General features: G+C 45.6%; 1 protein-coding gene across 1 annotated transcript in view; it reads left to right on the top strand.

The window, feature by feature from the left end:
* Window positions 1-16,152, top strand: part of LOC119165284 (sperm-specific sodium:proton exchanger) — a 33,233-nt gene that overhangs the window by 8,341 nt on the left and 8,740 nt on the right. Inside the window, exons 4-8 of the mRNA XM_075870177.1 lie at window positions 409-603; window positions 3,060-3,170; window positions 7,198-7,459; window positions 10,229-10,372; window positions 15,108-15,273. Coding sequence (XP_075726292.1) covers window positions 409-603; window positions 3,060-3,170; window positions 7,198-7,459; window positions 10,229-10,372; window positions 15,108-15,273 — 878 coding nt within the window. The remainder of the gene's footprint in view (window positions 1-408; window positions 604-3,059; window positions 3,171-7,197; window positions 7,460-10,228; window positions 10,373-15,107; window positions 15,274-16,152) is intronic.

Raw genomic sequence — 16,152 nt, 5'->3', positions numbered from 1 at the left:
CCGTTAGTTACATAGTAGAGCTTTCGTTTTGAATGCTGATATGACTGATATGTGGGGTTGAACGTCTCAAAGCCACCATATGAATATGAGAGACGCCGTAGTGGTGAACTCCGGAGATTTCGACTACCTGAGCTTTTTTAGCGTGCACCCAAACGTTTTTAATGCTGTAGGTAACGGGTTCTCTTCTCAGTGCTTATTAGAAACCCACCCCTGTTTTCTAATGAGGTACGTTGTCAACCTCTTAGCCCAGGAGAACACCACAAGAGGAGCACACCAAACTGGCGCGTGATAGTTCACAAGGTGATGGAAATCTGTGAGGCGATTCATAGGATGAACCACAATACATCCACAGCCACAGCCCTCTCACACACGCCAAAGCCTGAGTGCATACACTTGATTCTCTTACAGTGCTTAGCGTGTGCATGTTCGTACTGTACATGACGTTCATGGTGCCTTCGAGCAAAGAAGGCATCGGTGGTCGGGACCCCTCGGGCAGTGACCGGGAGAGCCTCGGAGACAACACTGCCACGTCGGCGCTCATGGGCTTCCTAGTCTGCTGCCCGGAACCGATGTACTACACGGAAATTCAATTTCTGACCACAGGTAGGCGAATCATGCGGGCAATTTCCACGGTCACGCTTCCCCTTTGCATAATGAAATCATGCTTACCATCATATGGATGAATGTCTAATGTACATGTAAGATGTGTAATGATTTATTACACCGTTAATGGTATATTTGCAGTTTGCATGTAGAACAGAGCCCCATTTCAGTAAATCAAGCAGTTCTAGTGTACATTACAAAAAAGTAATGCTACTTTTTACCACTTACATAATCAAACATGTAAGAGGTAAAAATGGCAGAAAAGGTACCCTAATGTAAGGCAAAGTGCCAACCCGTCCCGATCATCGAACCACCTATACAGCAGAAATGTATACAGCATTTACAAGAACGGTAAGAACGAAGCACTCTAGTGCAGTTAGCCTGTGCCATCGTGTTACGCACAAGTGCAAAGAACGTTCTTGACGTCATCAACTGGAAGAGCCAAGATGGAAGCGAGGCGAGCCGGCTCGGAGAGACGCTGGTGTCACCATGTTTACCTGCGAAATGACCTTGCATCGCTGCTCACAATCTCGCTAACGCTTCCAAAACTGGCATTATCTAGCACAAATGACACACTTCAAATACCACTTCATTCAATCGGGAATAATTTCATGCCTTAATGGAATGTACTCGATGTTTATGACGCCGCCGCAAGCAGCGATGTCAGCAAATGCAGGCTCACTCCACTCCATCGACTCGCCTTGCGGACACTGATGGGAGCGGTGACAGGGCGATGGCACTATCGGTGGCATGATGACATACTTCTCCCGAGCTGTCATTGGCTGCGGTCATGCGACTTTTTGACGCGGTGACGAAAATACGTGCCTGACTTGATGCACGCCGAACATGGGACGTGGCATTGCGATGCCACGAACCGTAGTGAAGCGTCACATCTCCGGCCGCTGCATCGTCGCGCCACACGCCACATCACATGCAAAATCTTTCCGTTCGTTTCCCTCTACATGCTTGTTCAAGACATAAGCTACAACACGGCGGCTTCTGCGAAATACGGACGAAACATTCACTTGACGCCCTTCAGAGGACATCCTCACAAAACATCCTCTCTCTCGTCCACTTGAAATGTATAAAAGAATAAGTGTACTCGCTAGCGATACCGATACTTAGGCAAGTGCCTTATCAAAGCCTGCCCCTCCCATGATCTCCTCGGAGAACACAAACTCCTGTATTCGCTTCTAGGTACTCATGTTGGCTTTTTTTACATCTAGGCTCCTATTTACAGTGTTTACGTCATTTGGTTACAGAAGCAGTGTCGTCGAAATGTTTAGGAGTTCTTTTGAGGTACCTAAAAAGCGCCACAATATTCTCCCGCTTGTGCGAAAGTACAAAAGTAGCACAACTTCCTTCTTCAACAAAAAAGTTGTGATCGTGTTACTCGATTGATATATAGTGTCTTGGCGCAAAGGTCATGTGATCGCTAAAAAGCGCCAGTACATGGGGCAGAAGATGATGGCAATGGGTATTTTAACCGGCTGTATATGGACCTAAAATTAATTACACTAAAGGTGGACAAAACAGAATAAATAAAATCATAGGACTGGTACGAAATGTGTGCAGTGAAGATGAGCGGCAAACGGTTGTGATAAAACTATGAAGGGAAGGACAATACCATGGATACCTCCTCAAGCCATGGTCGCCAAAGGCTGGGAAGCAGGAGTGTGCTGTCATGTAACTGCTGCAGCAACAACCCTTTACAGAAAATCGTGCTGCAGGTTGCCTGGAGAGATGACGTGAAAACTATGTACATCCTTTAGAAATGCCAACAAAGATTCAAATTTAAAAAGTGGGTCCTTACCAATGAACATAGACGGGTGCATAAGGAATTGCAGTTGGTAAAGTAATGAAAAGTGCTCTTTTCTAATAGCGGGAAATTCATTGCACTGTGTTAGGATGTGGAGAACGGTAAGTGGTTCTCCACATCTCTCGCTGCTCGCTAGGTCACCACCAGACAGAAGATATATGCATGTGTGCTGTGTGTGTGTCCCATTCTTAACCTGATAAGTGGGTAGCGATACCTCGAAACTGATGGCCAGTTTTCAGGAGTTGGCTTGATAACATGCCTATTTTGTGTTTGTCCCATGAACATTTCCAGTATTTTCTCTGAGCTTTCGTTTTAGGAATCGTTCTAGGTCTTGTGCCGGGCCGCTATGGATCTGTTGGTAGCACTTTCATGGACGCATGCAACTAGTTAATTCGACAACACGTTTCCTTCAATTTTGCGATGACTTGGCACCATGAGGCAAAACACAGCCATACCACCGTAACTATCTTGTTGATAGACGGATAGTTATTAACGATAATGCATCTAACTGGTCGTTGGGCACTTGAGTTTCTTGGTTCACTCTTGCTTTATGTTTTGAAGCTGTATGTGTAACGATAGATAACATTTATTGCCCTTCTATGTTTGCGTATGTTTAATTCTTCGTTTTCTCGTGCAGCCAAATCCCACATCCTCGAGACTCTGGTGATGGGCGAGTCCCTGGTAGGCCTGTCGTTCTACTGGTTTATCTACAACACTGTTGCCGTCCTCAAAGAGTTCAGCTTCTCTAGTAAGCTTTACATCACTATTTAAAAAAAGTACAAGGTAAAAGATGTAAAGCATTTAGTACCCTCGGCACGTTTACCACATTCCGCGCACGTTTCCTCCCGTAGGCGTAGTAAGTATTGTAATATTGTAGCGAAATTCTATGTGGTATTAGATGCAACTATTCCCTACCTGAAGCTATAGTAATCTTACCACTTCTAGTGGCTTCATTAGGAAAAAAAATTGCCTTTTCATAATTTCGTTGCAATAAAAAATTCTGCCTCATGATGGACGTATGTGAACATAAGAAAGTATAAAGAAGCAGGTCCGAACATCAATCTAAATCTGAGTTGACGGTTAGCTATCTGTACGACGTATGCTACACCAAAGTAAGGCTATATGCACCTTTCCGGTTGCTGTTAGTACATATCGAATGAAGGCATTTCAAACCTTCTGGCGCCTCTATGAGTAGCCTCTTTCATGGTTCGGCCATACCTCAAAGTAACTTGGTATTTCTTGGCGGGTTGCATGAAAATGTATAAGGTCTCACTTTTCGCATTCAGCTTGTCGGGGTAGTAATGCTACTTTTTATTACTTCTTCCATGCTGGAAGTAACCTTAAGTAGTATTGTATAGTAGGTTTACTGATTTGACAGTTGCTGTCTAATTACTACACGCGTAGTAAATTGCGACAGGAGCATAACACCAGAACGTAAGTATACCACTGTGTATACCTTTTTTAAAGAGTGAAGCATACAAATACATACAGGGCGTAAAACGGAACTTATTAAAGGCGGTGGAGAGGCTGACACTTTGTTGTTTTATATGAGTGGATATGTGTCTGCTTGTTTGGATGCGCGTCTACCCATTATCATGACTCATGACCAAGTCAGGCAGAGGAAGACCAAGCAGCACACCAGCTGGCCCAGGATCGCGAGCGGTCCCTGTCTGCTTCCTTGCAAAGGCAGAGCTCGACCACTAAACTTTGTGGCTCAAGTCGCCTGTCTGTAGCCACGTGGCCCGTCGGCAGCGTGCATGGGTCCCTTCATCATAGGAACACTGTCCACGCTTCCTCGACCATGGACTTCACCACCCGATCGCTGCGGTAGCTACCCACTGAATCGATCGCGGACGGTGTCAATGCCTTTTCAGTGGTTCTAAAGTATGACTTGAGACAAACCCGTTCGCATCCAAGCAAGCCTGGACAGCGTTCCTTGGCGTACCCTGGCGTCGCTAAGAGGGTGCACAGCCTCCTGTTTCCCGGGAACGCTGTTCATGCTTCCAGCGGCAACAACCTCGCGCTAATCTTGACATTCCTGCTTATAATGGGCGCTACCACAGCTCCGCCTGACAAAGATCCCGTTCAAGTGAATACAGGGATTGTCTCCTTTTCCTCGGGCATACCCACGGGATACACGTGTGATTGGCTGGACAGCGCTACGCAGCTGTGGCGTACCATAGCACGATTATGCTCGCCAATCAACTCTTTAACGTCGAGCCCTACGCTGCTGATCCTTCCGGCTTTGAGTGCCGCCAAAGTCATGCTGAACGTTGTCCCGTCACATGATCTAGAGGCCAGCCAACCTGAGCAATGCAGAGAGCCCCGGGTGCAGTCATGCAGCTATCCAACCAGCAGGTCTACTTCGGGTTGGTTTCTCTGCGATTTCTCCTGGGGTCCCATCGTCACAAGTGATCACAAGAGTTCCACGGTTTCGAGAACAACGCTGACGACTGGGTGGTGACTGTCAACGCTATATAGCAGTGTTTGAGGCCTTGTGTAACCTCAGATATTGTCTGTAGCTGAAGACCACCTTCGAAATGGGGCCGCGGCGTGGTATAAATACGAAAGTGTGCGGCAGCAGTGCTAGACAGACTGGAACTGCAAGCTCAAGGCTGCCTTCGGCGGGATTCTTGAAGGATAAGTTAGACTTGTACGACTCATAAGATCCGGGGCTGTCCCTGTCTGCTTACTTACACCATACATAATTGAAAATTATGAGATAAATTTTATCCCCAACATTCCCTCCTGTGGTGATGACAGGGGCTATAGAGTTTAAAAAAATATCCGCACCAGAAGACGGAATCTCATTAAAAAGACTGCTTGTAATAACACAGAAGTCCTTCACGGTGTTCGGTATAATAGTGAAGTGGTCGACAAAGTGCTGCCATGTCATTCAGTATAAGCGGCAGCTAGGTGTCTTTTCTCACCAGAACTTCTCGAACTAGTCGCATCAGAAAAATGGTAATGTTCGCGGATACGCAACGTCACCTACAACAAATTCATTCGTGTCTTGATAATATCATCTGGGGTGTTACGCCCCAAAACTGGGACATGATTATTATAGATAGTGGAGTGATCCGGAAATTTCGACCACCTGGAATCCTTGGCGTGCCCTGACTTCACACACAGGGCCATCCCCTATCGTCTCCATCGAAGTGCTACCGAAGTGGGTGCCATCCAACCCGTGACTTGGGAATAACAGCCAACCCATCCTAACCTAACCGCTATCTTTGTATGTGTCAAGGTCTTGCTTTATCGGAATACGTTTGACAAGAGGCGTCATGTGCCACTCATCCTGAGCGTGCCATGATTGGGCGATAAGGATACAATACGCTACTACTACTTTATAATATTGTTTTATTGCGATAGCAATTATATGAACACTTCCGGCTGAATTTTGCCACCGGCGTTGGCGTCGATGTAATTCACCGTATATGTATACGTATCTATATATATGAAAACGCAAGAAAGAAAAAAAATCCAGAAAAACACTACGGTGCGCGGAATCGAACGCGACCTCTGCGTCTTGAAAACGAGGTGTTAACCACTGAGCCACCCCGCAGCACATCCTTCACTGTTCAAACGGCAAGCTACTTATATCTACCACTTACCGCTGCTCACGAGTATCTCTAACGGAATTGTGTTTTCAGCATTACCAGCAAGATGGCGCAAAGATCACATCGCGTGGTGGCGCCCGCTCTAATCTCCTACACGTAGTTCGCCCAGCACGATAAGGGTGCATGAAGGAGAGACGCTCCCCCACGCGCCCTTATCTTGCGGCGGCGAGGAGGGGAAGGTCGTACGCCTTGACTGGCCTCGAGCTTTAACCGGAACAAGTCTGCTGTAGTTACCTGGTGTACAAAGGTCACTGTAAGCATTGCAGTCTCCGTTTGCAAAAAGCGCGCGCTTTTCAGACACAGCGGAGTAACAAATGAGACGCTTATTTGCGTGCATCTGTACCTGTACGTTTTGTGCGTTAGGAACGCGGGGCATGTTTCGATCTGCTTTCAATTCTGCGCGTGATCTTTCAATTCGTTGCTATCGCGTTCATTGCTTCACTTTTCTGGCAAAGCTGTGACTTTTTGTTATCAATTTTTTCACCCCTATTGGTGCAGCATTGATAGAGAAGGTAACTCCAAAACCACCATCCAATGAACAGGGTCCTCAACCCGTGCACGTATACACATGTGACAGGAGCAGCGGTTCAAAAACAAGACGCTACGCAGAAATTAGCACCAATATTGAACTGAACAGTAAAATGCGTTCACTAATTACGGTTCATATGGATGAGAATAAGGCAGGTCATCCTCTATTAAAAATTTTCTGAGTGCGAAACAAGACATTCACAAGAACGAGACAGGACGAGCACCCATTCTGCCTGCCTTGTTTTTGTGAGAGTCCTGTTCTTCCCTCCTAAATTTCCCACTAGTTATGCACCACCTCGCCAAATTGCAAATATGAATTATATCATATGCAATACAGCGCCCGCCAGAAATAAGTCATCAACATAGTTCTGAATGAAACAGTTTTACATGGACGGAGACACATTGGTAGGTGCACAGACATAAGGTGTTATGCAGTCGTTATAATCGGAAGTGTTAATTCGAAAAGGACACCCACCTACACTTATAAGGTGACTAACCGATGTGGTAATGTACTTTTACCATTAACGGCATTTTAATCAGTCAATTATTCAATCACGCAATACGCTCTGAAGGGTGAAGAACTCTTACTCTGTGGACGTAAGAGCACGGGCTTCATTTCTCCCACAGACTTTGGCGTGTTCGTGCTGACCACTCTTGTTCTGGGCCCTCTGTTCGGAAAGCTCGTGGGCCACCTGCTGGCCTACCTGCTGATCGCGCTGTCTCAGGACGTTTCAATCACTTACCTGGTCTCGCTGTGCGCCGTCTACCTGACCTTTCTGCTGGCCGAGCACGCGTTCCTGGGCAGCGGCGTGACGTCGATCATCGCGCTCGCCCTGACCGCCAGCGCGCACAGCGCGTCCACCATCATGGACCCGATAGTGCTGCGAAAGTGAGGCCACCATCACAACGCTTGCCTGCCTTGTTCCACTTAAAATTGGCTCCGAAACGCTTTTCCAAGCAATCGTCGAATAGTCTCAATAGAAAAAAAAGGTTATTGTTTCATGAATCGTCTACCGCAAAATTTTCGGAATTCGACTGCTAGCGTAGTTACAAGATAGGTCCACGCTGCTAGAGCTTCCTCTCTCCTTTCATACGAGTATGTGCACTCGAAGCTACGTTCAGAGTGGGATCACAAGGGTGCAAAAAGGTTGACCCCTTTGCCTGCGCACGTCATGAGCCTGAGCAATTAGTTTTTTTATATATTTTTTTCAAACGCATGGCTTTCTCTCAGTGTGATCGTGAGTGCATGCTTGCACGGGCATGTGGTAGCATCACGCGGCGCCATGTGCTTCAAGACACTCAAATGAAACAACGGCCATGGACTTCTGGCTTATGGTGTCATTTTTCGGAAAAAGAGGGAACGATCTCTTGCTGACTCAGTTTCAGAACTATTTGAAAATTTCGGGCCGCGTGCTGCGCTGTACTGCATGGCTCGCATCTTTACCAAAGCGTCGACTACGGATCGGGGGCACTTTCTAACCTTGCTAAACAGGGGTTGTAGGGCCGCTTTATTTGAACACTAGAGTGAAACAATGAAATGGCCTCTATTGATAGATGTGCACCGAGTGGAGTGCTCGGTATTATTAGCGGAGGAGGTCAAACTTCAACCTTTTTTTAAATTTTGCGCCGATATTTACGCGCGTTACGTCAAAAATTAAGAAGGGTCATAAGTGCAAAATTGGAAAGTCATGCATGTAAACGCAATGAAACACACCCAAATGACGTGGTATCACTCTCTTTATTCTGGCCCCATTGGCTCCACATAATTCTCTCATATTTGGTGTGCTATGTCACGTGACAATTTAGTTCATTTCTACCGACTAGGAACTACGAAATACCTTATAGACACAGTCGAAATCTATAACGCCATGGCGTTTGATGCGAGAATTACAAGCTGGTGTCCCGAACAGCTTGTATATTTTTATTTTAGCTTTCAGTCTTGTAGCTTTGCTACCAGAGACGTTACACTGTCCAGTGCAGTCGTGACAAAAGCCGAGAAAGCAGTGATTGAAATCGGTGCATACCTTGTCTTAGCGGTTGCCGCGATGTATCATCTATATTCTAGATGGCTAGAGCAGCCACCACAAGAGGTGTACAATGCGCTAAGCGCCAATCTGGTGAACATTTGTGCGCGCATTGCAGTTCGTTCCTCAATTCAGCGGATGCATGTACGTTCATGTAGCGTGAGAGTGTGCAGTGTTGCGTTCATGAGTTCTTTACGGTAATGATTCTGTCGTGTAATTGCATGCATCATTAACCTCATCATCAGCCTATATGCCCGAGGACTTTTTTTAATGTCGTCCCTCAGCAGAAGCTGAGTGACGACTTATACCCTATGGAGAGCACATCATGGATTCATTCTTTTCGGATGGAAATCGTATTAATGCATGTTGACGCAATTTAGCGTTTACACGTGTGGCAGCGGCAGGTGCACCACAAGCATCAGCTTTACGGTGTAGTGGCTCAATGAATTCAATTTTTGCGCCATGACTAGGCCACATTGCCTTTTCGGGGGGAGGGGGGGAGGGCTCCAGAAAACTTATCCTGCAAAAAATAAAAAAAAATAGGCCGTAATGATGATTTTTTTCTTTTTTTATGCGTTGGCACAATATTCTTGCACGGCATCGGACCTAGTTTTTGTTTCCTTTTCTCTATAAGACGGCTGTAAAGGTTTTGTCGCAGTTTTCTATATATGCACGTGACGACAATTGCATGTTTGCATATTTGAGGAGCTAATAAACCTGTTTACAGACCACACAACTTTATTGTCAAGCAGTCAAGATTGAATAGGCACAGAATTTCATTTTAACCATTCTTTGTAAGAGAGAAATGAAAGGAAATGATTGATTTGTGGGGTTTAACGTCCCAAAACCACCATATGATTATGAGAGACGCCGTAGTGGAGGGCTCCGGAAATTGCGACAACCTGGGATTCTTTAACGTGCACTCAAATCTGAGCACGCGGGCCTACAACATTTCCCCCTCCATCGGGAAGGGAAATGAAATTGACCACATGTACCCGCGCGCCCCAAAGAGCACCGTTGCGTGATTAAGAGTGTGAAGAATCGTTAAGTGGCTGTATAGAGACCTAAAATTTCTCGCCATAAAGGTGGGTAAAATATATGTTAAAATCATGAGACGTAATGTGAGCATTGAAAATGAGCGGCGAATGATTACGATATTAAAATCATGACGGAATGAACAATAACACGGGTGCCTCTTAAGAGCCTTATTTCCAAAGGTGGGGAGGCCAGTGCTTTCTGTAATATAGCCATCGCAGCAATTACCTCTGTTCAGAGGTCGTGCTATGGATAACCACAGCAGATGACGTGAAACCAATGAACGCCATTAAGATGAGCGTCTGTTAAGCTCATATATACGCTACAATCTACGGTGCCTTTGCGTGCAACGGGATCTTCGAGAAGGTAGCGTTATCTTCTGACAAAGTTTTATCCATTCATCACGCTTCACTCAGTGTTTGTCGATCATAACAAATTAAAATCTGCACTTTTGAGAGTGGTATTTAGGTCTCAAATGAAACCCAAGGCGCACATCGCTGGACTGAACGTTTGTGAAAACAAAACAAGAACACATACAAAGTTAAGAACACTGGAGGGTCCGGCAACAGCTGTGTTACTGTCATTTAAAACATTAACAGGTTCTGGATGCTGTTTCGGTACACGTACGATACGGTCATCGTGTTCCTGGCCGCCTTCAAGGTAGGCCGTGACGCTGTCAGTTATCTGGACGCCGATGACGTCATCCTCTTGGGCCACACTTACGCCGCGAAGATCATAGTCAGGTGAGTGGAGACCAGCGTTCAGTACATCAGGTTACGGCAACTCTATCTCCCTGCTTAACCTACTTTCCCGCCTAAACATCTTTAGCATTCACCTACGACGACCCGAAGCAGAGCACATCATCTTCTTGATCTTCGTATGAGAGAACAGGGAACACGAGCTATATTCTTTACGTGCCACGACCACCCGCCATCTTTATTTTCATGTCTTGACGTCGCGCACCCTCCTGTTGCGTTGGGTGCCCACATTAGCCCGCTAGAACGGCATCGCGTCACGTTATGTCACGCGTCACACCGGTATTTGCAATGACAAGATGACTTCACATTTTTTTTCCAATGTGTGGCATTGTGATGCCGTCGTATGGTGACATGATCACTTCAGAGATCGAAAAATTGGTGATGACGTTACGATCACGTGTTGACATCGCCATTTAATTTCATCAGGTGATGATTTTTTTTTCATCTCTGGTCCCCGACGCCGGAGCATGGTCGCCATTGACGGTCAAACTACCCGTTTGATGAACCATGAACGCTATTCGCTTTTATAAGAAGGCTGCTCCTTTGGCTTACGCTGTACGAATTCTTAGTCCGAACCGGCAACAGGCTTAGTGAAAAATGTGCTCGTTGGACGCGCATTTCAGGCGGTGGCTGCAACTCCAGATTGTCCAGATTTCCAGATTGTCCAGTGATGGCTGCAACTACAGATAAAATCACGCCGCAGTGGCGTGCCGCGTGGCAAGCAGAAACGCTATGCAGACAGGGCGGGGGGGGGGGGGGTAGAAACTCCCTGTACCTTTTATGCATTGGTGGTTGCCGGGCACCTTACTAGATAATAAATCACGAACTGAAAAGTTCATAAAGTCACTGGTGCTGTGCCCAAATAGAGATAAAGGTTGCAAAATTGAGAGGAAGAGGGTTGTCGAGGAAGCCCTCCTTTCCCACTTCCCACGCAAGCATAATACGCTTGTACCTTCTTTCAGGTCCGCTGGCCGTTTGAGCATTGATGATAATATGTGCGGTTTGACGCCTCAAAACCAACATATGATTATGAGAGACGCCGTAGTGGAGGGCTCCGGAAATTTTTACTACCTGGGGTTCTTTAACGTTCACCCGAATCTGATCACACTGGTCTACATCATTTCCGCCTCAATCAGAAATGCAGTCACCGCAGCCAGGAGTCGCTCCCACGACCTGCGGGTCAGCAGACGAATCCCTTACCGCTAGACCACCGCGGCCGGGCACCGTTTGGGAAATTCCTCATAAAGTTTTGCTAATCTGTTCTTTTAAATTTTGTTCGTGTTTTTTGAAGAGAGGAAATTTAGATAGCTGATTTCTCAGTAAGACGAAACTTGATCGGCAAGAATAAAACGAACTTTTTTACCGGACGTTTTCTATAAAAAAAAAAACACGTTGCGTTGATTGATTGATATGAAAGGTTTACCGTCTCAAAACCACCATATGATTATGAGCGGCACCGCAGTGGAGGGATTCGGAATGTTTGACCACCAGGGGTCCTTTAACGTGCACTAAAAACTGAGCACACGGGGCGCGATGCAGCCGCCACAGTCGGGATTCGATCCCGCGACCTGCGGGTCAGCAGCCAAGTACCTTAGCCTCTAGGCCCCCGTGGCGGGGCACACGTAGTGCGAAACTGTCAATCTATAAAAGCAGCTTCAACTCGCAACTGACATACGGACATAATTAGCAGATGGTAAACCCAGAGAATATTCGAACCAATGCGAAAATTATCAACAATCGTGAGTATAACACGTCGTATTTGACAAAATAGCGTTTGTTATGACGGCGCGCATAGTTCCTTAGAGAGATCGAGTACTAAATCAGACAGAAGTTGAGGCACGGAGAGGCTTGAACCGATCATACGTTTTTCGACTAAGAATGTCTCTGGAATCATTGTTTCGGCAAGTTGACTGGTCTTCGTAAGGGCCACAACGTTGCCTTGAAGAAGAGTTCATTGGCCAAGAAGTTGGCTTCATTGATATTTTCTGTAATAATATTTAGAAGCATTTCGTTCGTCACGTGTCTTTGAGTGACAAAATTAGAAGTAAAGACTCGCAAATTTTGAAACCGCGGCGAGAAGAATTTCATGAGTAGGAAGCAGCCTACAAATACTTGAAATCATTTGAACTACTCGCCAAAAGTAAAAAAAAAAACTAAAACTATGTTGCCAAGCCAACTCGACAAAAGCCTTCCAATAAACGCATTTTTTCGGCAGTACCTTGGCTGCCGTCTTTCGCAATCAGTCAAGTGGAACTGCACTTATGTCAGCCAAGTCAGGCTTGCAGAAAACTGTGTTTACTCATGTAGAGAAGCAAAAGCAATACCTGCACAAATAATGCGTCCGAATTCTTACCAGTGGCCTTTAGGAAACGCTGAAGAACCTTCGCAGAACTAAAAATTCCTGGGCTAGCCCTAAGCATTGCCGCGGAAAACACGCGTTCCCCGAATAAGCCATCTTCGACGAATGCATGGGGAGACTTGTCCGGCATGGCTAACTGCGGCTTCCGTTCACTATACGCCACAACTGGCTGTCTATCTTTTCCATGGCTGATACGGGAACCGAGCGAGATAACTGAGCGCGATCCAACTTCGAATATCGCTGAGCGCAGGGCGAGAAGGTGTAGAGGCAAGCGCTGCAAACGGCAAGTGAACCACTTCCCGCCCTTCGCCCGATTTAGCCCCGCCGCCGTGGTCTAGTGGCTAAGGTACTCGGCTGCTGACCCGCAGGTCGCGGGGTCAAATCCCTGCTGCGGCGGCTGCATTTCCGAAGAGCGCCAGGTGGTCTAAATTTCCGGACCCCTCCACTGTGGCATCTTTCGTAATCATATGGTGATTTATCTGATATTAAACCCCACATATCAACCAATCAAATCGCTCGATTTAAAATTCACAAAAAAGGAGAAGTACGAAAATACATATAAACGAAAGAGAAGTTCTTTACATGGGTACATCTTTTATTAGTAATAGCTTGTGAAAGCGAATAAATGTGAACATTCACATCAACCTCACTCCGTCAACCGAACCTTAGGCAGCGCGGCAACCGCTACGAGTGCGCATGTTCTTTGGAACCGACAGTGAGGGAATATATGTCGGCTGGCTTTCAAGGTGAAACGCAAGCACAAACTCGCAATCCGGGTTCGTAAAGAGAGGAACAAAGCTATCGCCCCGAAGCTTATCTGTACGCACATTTTTTAAGGCGGAGCATTTATTAGCGAACTTCCGGCTTGGAGCACATCTCTATCTATCTATCTATCTATCTATCTATCTATCTATCTATCTATCTATCTATCTATCTATCTATCAATCTATCTATCTATCTATCTATCTATCTATCTATCTATCCATCTATCTATCCATCTATCCATCTATCTATCTATCTCTTTATCTATATCTTTGTCCATATCTTGGTCCATACCTTTGTCTATATCTATCTATATCTATCTATCTATATCTGTCTATATCTATCTATATCCATCTATATCTATCTATATCCATCTATCTATCTATCGCTAGCTCTAGCTACCTAGCTAGCCAGCCAGCCAGCCACCAACAGCTACTAGCTCTCCTGACCATTTAGATAATGGTATCGATACCGAAATTGGTATGGCATAATTGGATGATTGTATGACGAGCATAAAATTCAGTAGTCATAACATAAAAATCATCACATGAATGTCATGATTTAAATGTCATGATTTTGCTGCTCTTGCAGTGGTTTTATTCACATGACATTGTAAAACTGGCATGGTATCACATGACTGCACAGCTAACACAAGTAACAGGCCATAACGTGAAAATCATGACATGCATGTCATGTAAGTCATGACTATTCACAGAGCTTATAGTGCGCTAGCAGTCGTTTCGCTATCTTCACGTATACCGAATTTGGTATTACTTGACACCATTGGATGACGAAGGTAAATTACACGTCCAAACATAATAATCATAATATGCATGTCATGTAAAACATGAGTATATGTTACGCTCCTAGCGTGCCCATGACTCTTTCGCTAGCTCCACAAATGCAAAATTCAGTATCACGTGACGTGAATAGACGACGAAGGTAAATGACACATTCACGCATAATAATCATGACATGAAAGTCATAAACGGCATTATTTACGTCCGCCTCGTGACGTTGTGCCGATTTTCAAGGGACATGTCCAGCTCCATCATTTGCGCTTTGCATAAAATCTATTTGCACCGTAGGTGGTATCTGCCCATTTTTTTTTTGTTTTCTGGGAATCCTCGTTGTTCTTGTAAGTAAGCTGCTTCTGTCGCTCTTTTTATGTGCCATTTGGTAGCTCTATACCCATAGGGTACATTTTGTATAAATAAAAAGGTAGTTGGAGGTTTGTCTTTGCTAGGTGATCTAATTGTGAATATATTATTAGGAATTAAAAGACAACTTGCCTCGGACAGTGGCCAATCCTACAACACTTCGATCAGCGACGTTCGACGTTGGTTCATATTTTGTGTATTCTAATGAGTGCTAGGAACAAAAAAGCCCGTTTTAGTATTTCGCGACCACTAAGCTATGACGGTTGAATTCAACGCCATGATATCAAATTCATAAGTAGTTACACCATTGGTCCATTTTTTTTCAGTCTGTGGCCATGTCAGGTTTCGGCAATTAAGAAAGCACGTACATAAACTTGTGCAATAAAAATTGAAGTTCCAGGGCGTAAAGGGTTAAAATGGTTCTTGCCACTACATTCAGGGGCCTGATGGTGCTCGTGTTGTACCCGGTCCTCTGCTCAACCGGTTACGATTTGAACTGGCGCCAGTGCGTCGCTCTGATCTGGATCAACTTCAAGAGCGCCGTCGTCATGGGATTCTCACTCTCCTCGTGGATTTCTAACATCAACGTCAGCGTCGCTCTCAGGGTAGGCCGTATATACGCTCAAATGTGCTTCAAGTGTAGCCCGAGATATTCAGCAACAGAGACGACGGACCAGCTAGGTCAATTACATCAAATACGAGTGCTTTCTAATGCAACGCAATATTGAAAGCAAATAGTGTCGCTTGATAAGTGACACATTTGTTTGAAACATCACCTAATGCATCCGAGAGCTTCCTTTCACTATTTAGACACCTAAAAAGAAAGAAGTTTGCACTACCTGTGTAAAGCTTGGAGAACAGGTTAGGGGCTTACTTGGCCTTCATTACTGCTGCTAGCTCTTTACTTTAGGTAGACAAAGTGTCGTTAAACCAACCCCTGCCACAGACCATGCAAAGTATGTCCAAATTACAGCACCAAAACCAACGTGCGAAGCTTGCAGTGGTGGTGGTAGTGGTTAGAAGAGGAGAAAGGCACCTAATTTCTGCAGCCCAGTCGGGAGCACGGCGTAGTGCCTGCAGTGGCACTCCCGCTAGAAGCGTGCACCTTTCACCACGCGTACGTGGCATGAAAGGTGGGCCAACTCGGCGCGGCACGTGTCCAGACTGTCTGGATCGATGGGAGCAGCTGATAGTTAACAGCGCGTGATAAGCAACACCGCGAAGGGTTTGCGCGAGCATCTTGACGTTTTACCTCGAGGTTTAAGAGCCTGGCTCTTAAGATGTCATATCCTTATGATTTCACCAAAGGCGGCTCAAAGGCGAGAAAAATCTGCAGATTTGTTTCGTTTTAATCGACTATACGGATCCCTCCCCGCCTTTTCCCCGAAAGTTTTGTGCACATAATACAATCTTGTAGTGCCCCAGGATAATGGGACGTTTCATATTTTTGCCCCTTACTTTGTTAAACAAATGTTGTAGTATAT

The sequence above is a fragment of the Rhipicephalus microplus genome, chromosome 8 (assembly GCF_043290135.1).
Source record: "Rhipicephalus microplus isolate Deutch F79 chromosome 8, USDA_Rmic, whole genome shotgun sequence".
Lineage (NCBI taxonomy): Eukaryota > Metazoa > Arthropoda > Arachnida > Ixodida > Ixodidae > Rhipicephalus > Rhipicephalus microplus.
The sequence above is the reverse complement of the archived record's forward strand: the minus strand, read 5'-3'. Positions and strand labels throughout refer to the sequence as shown.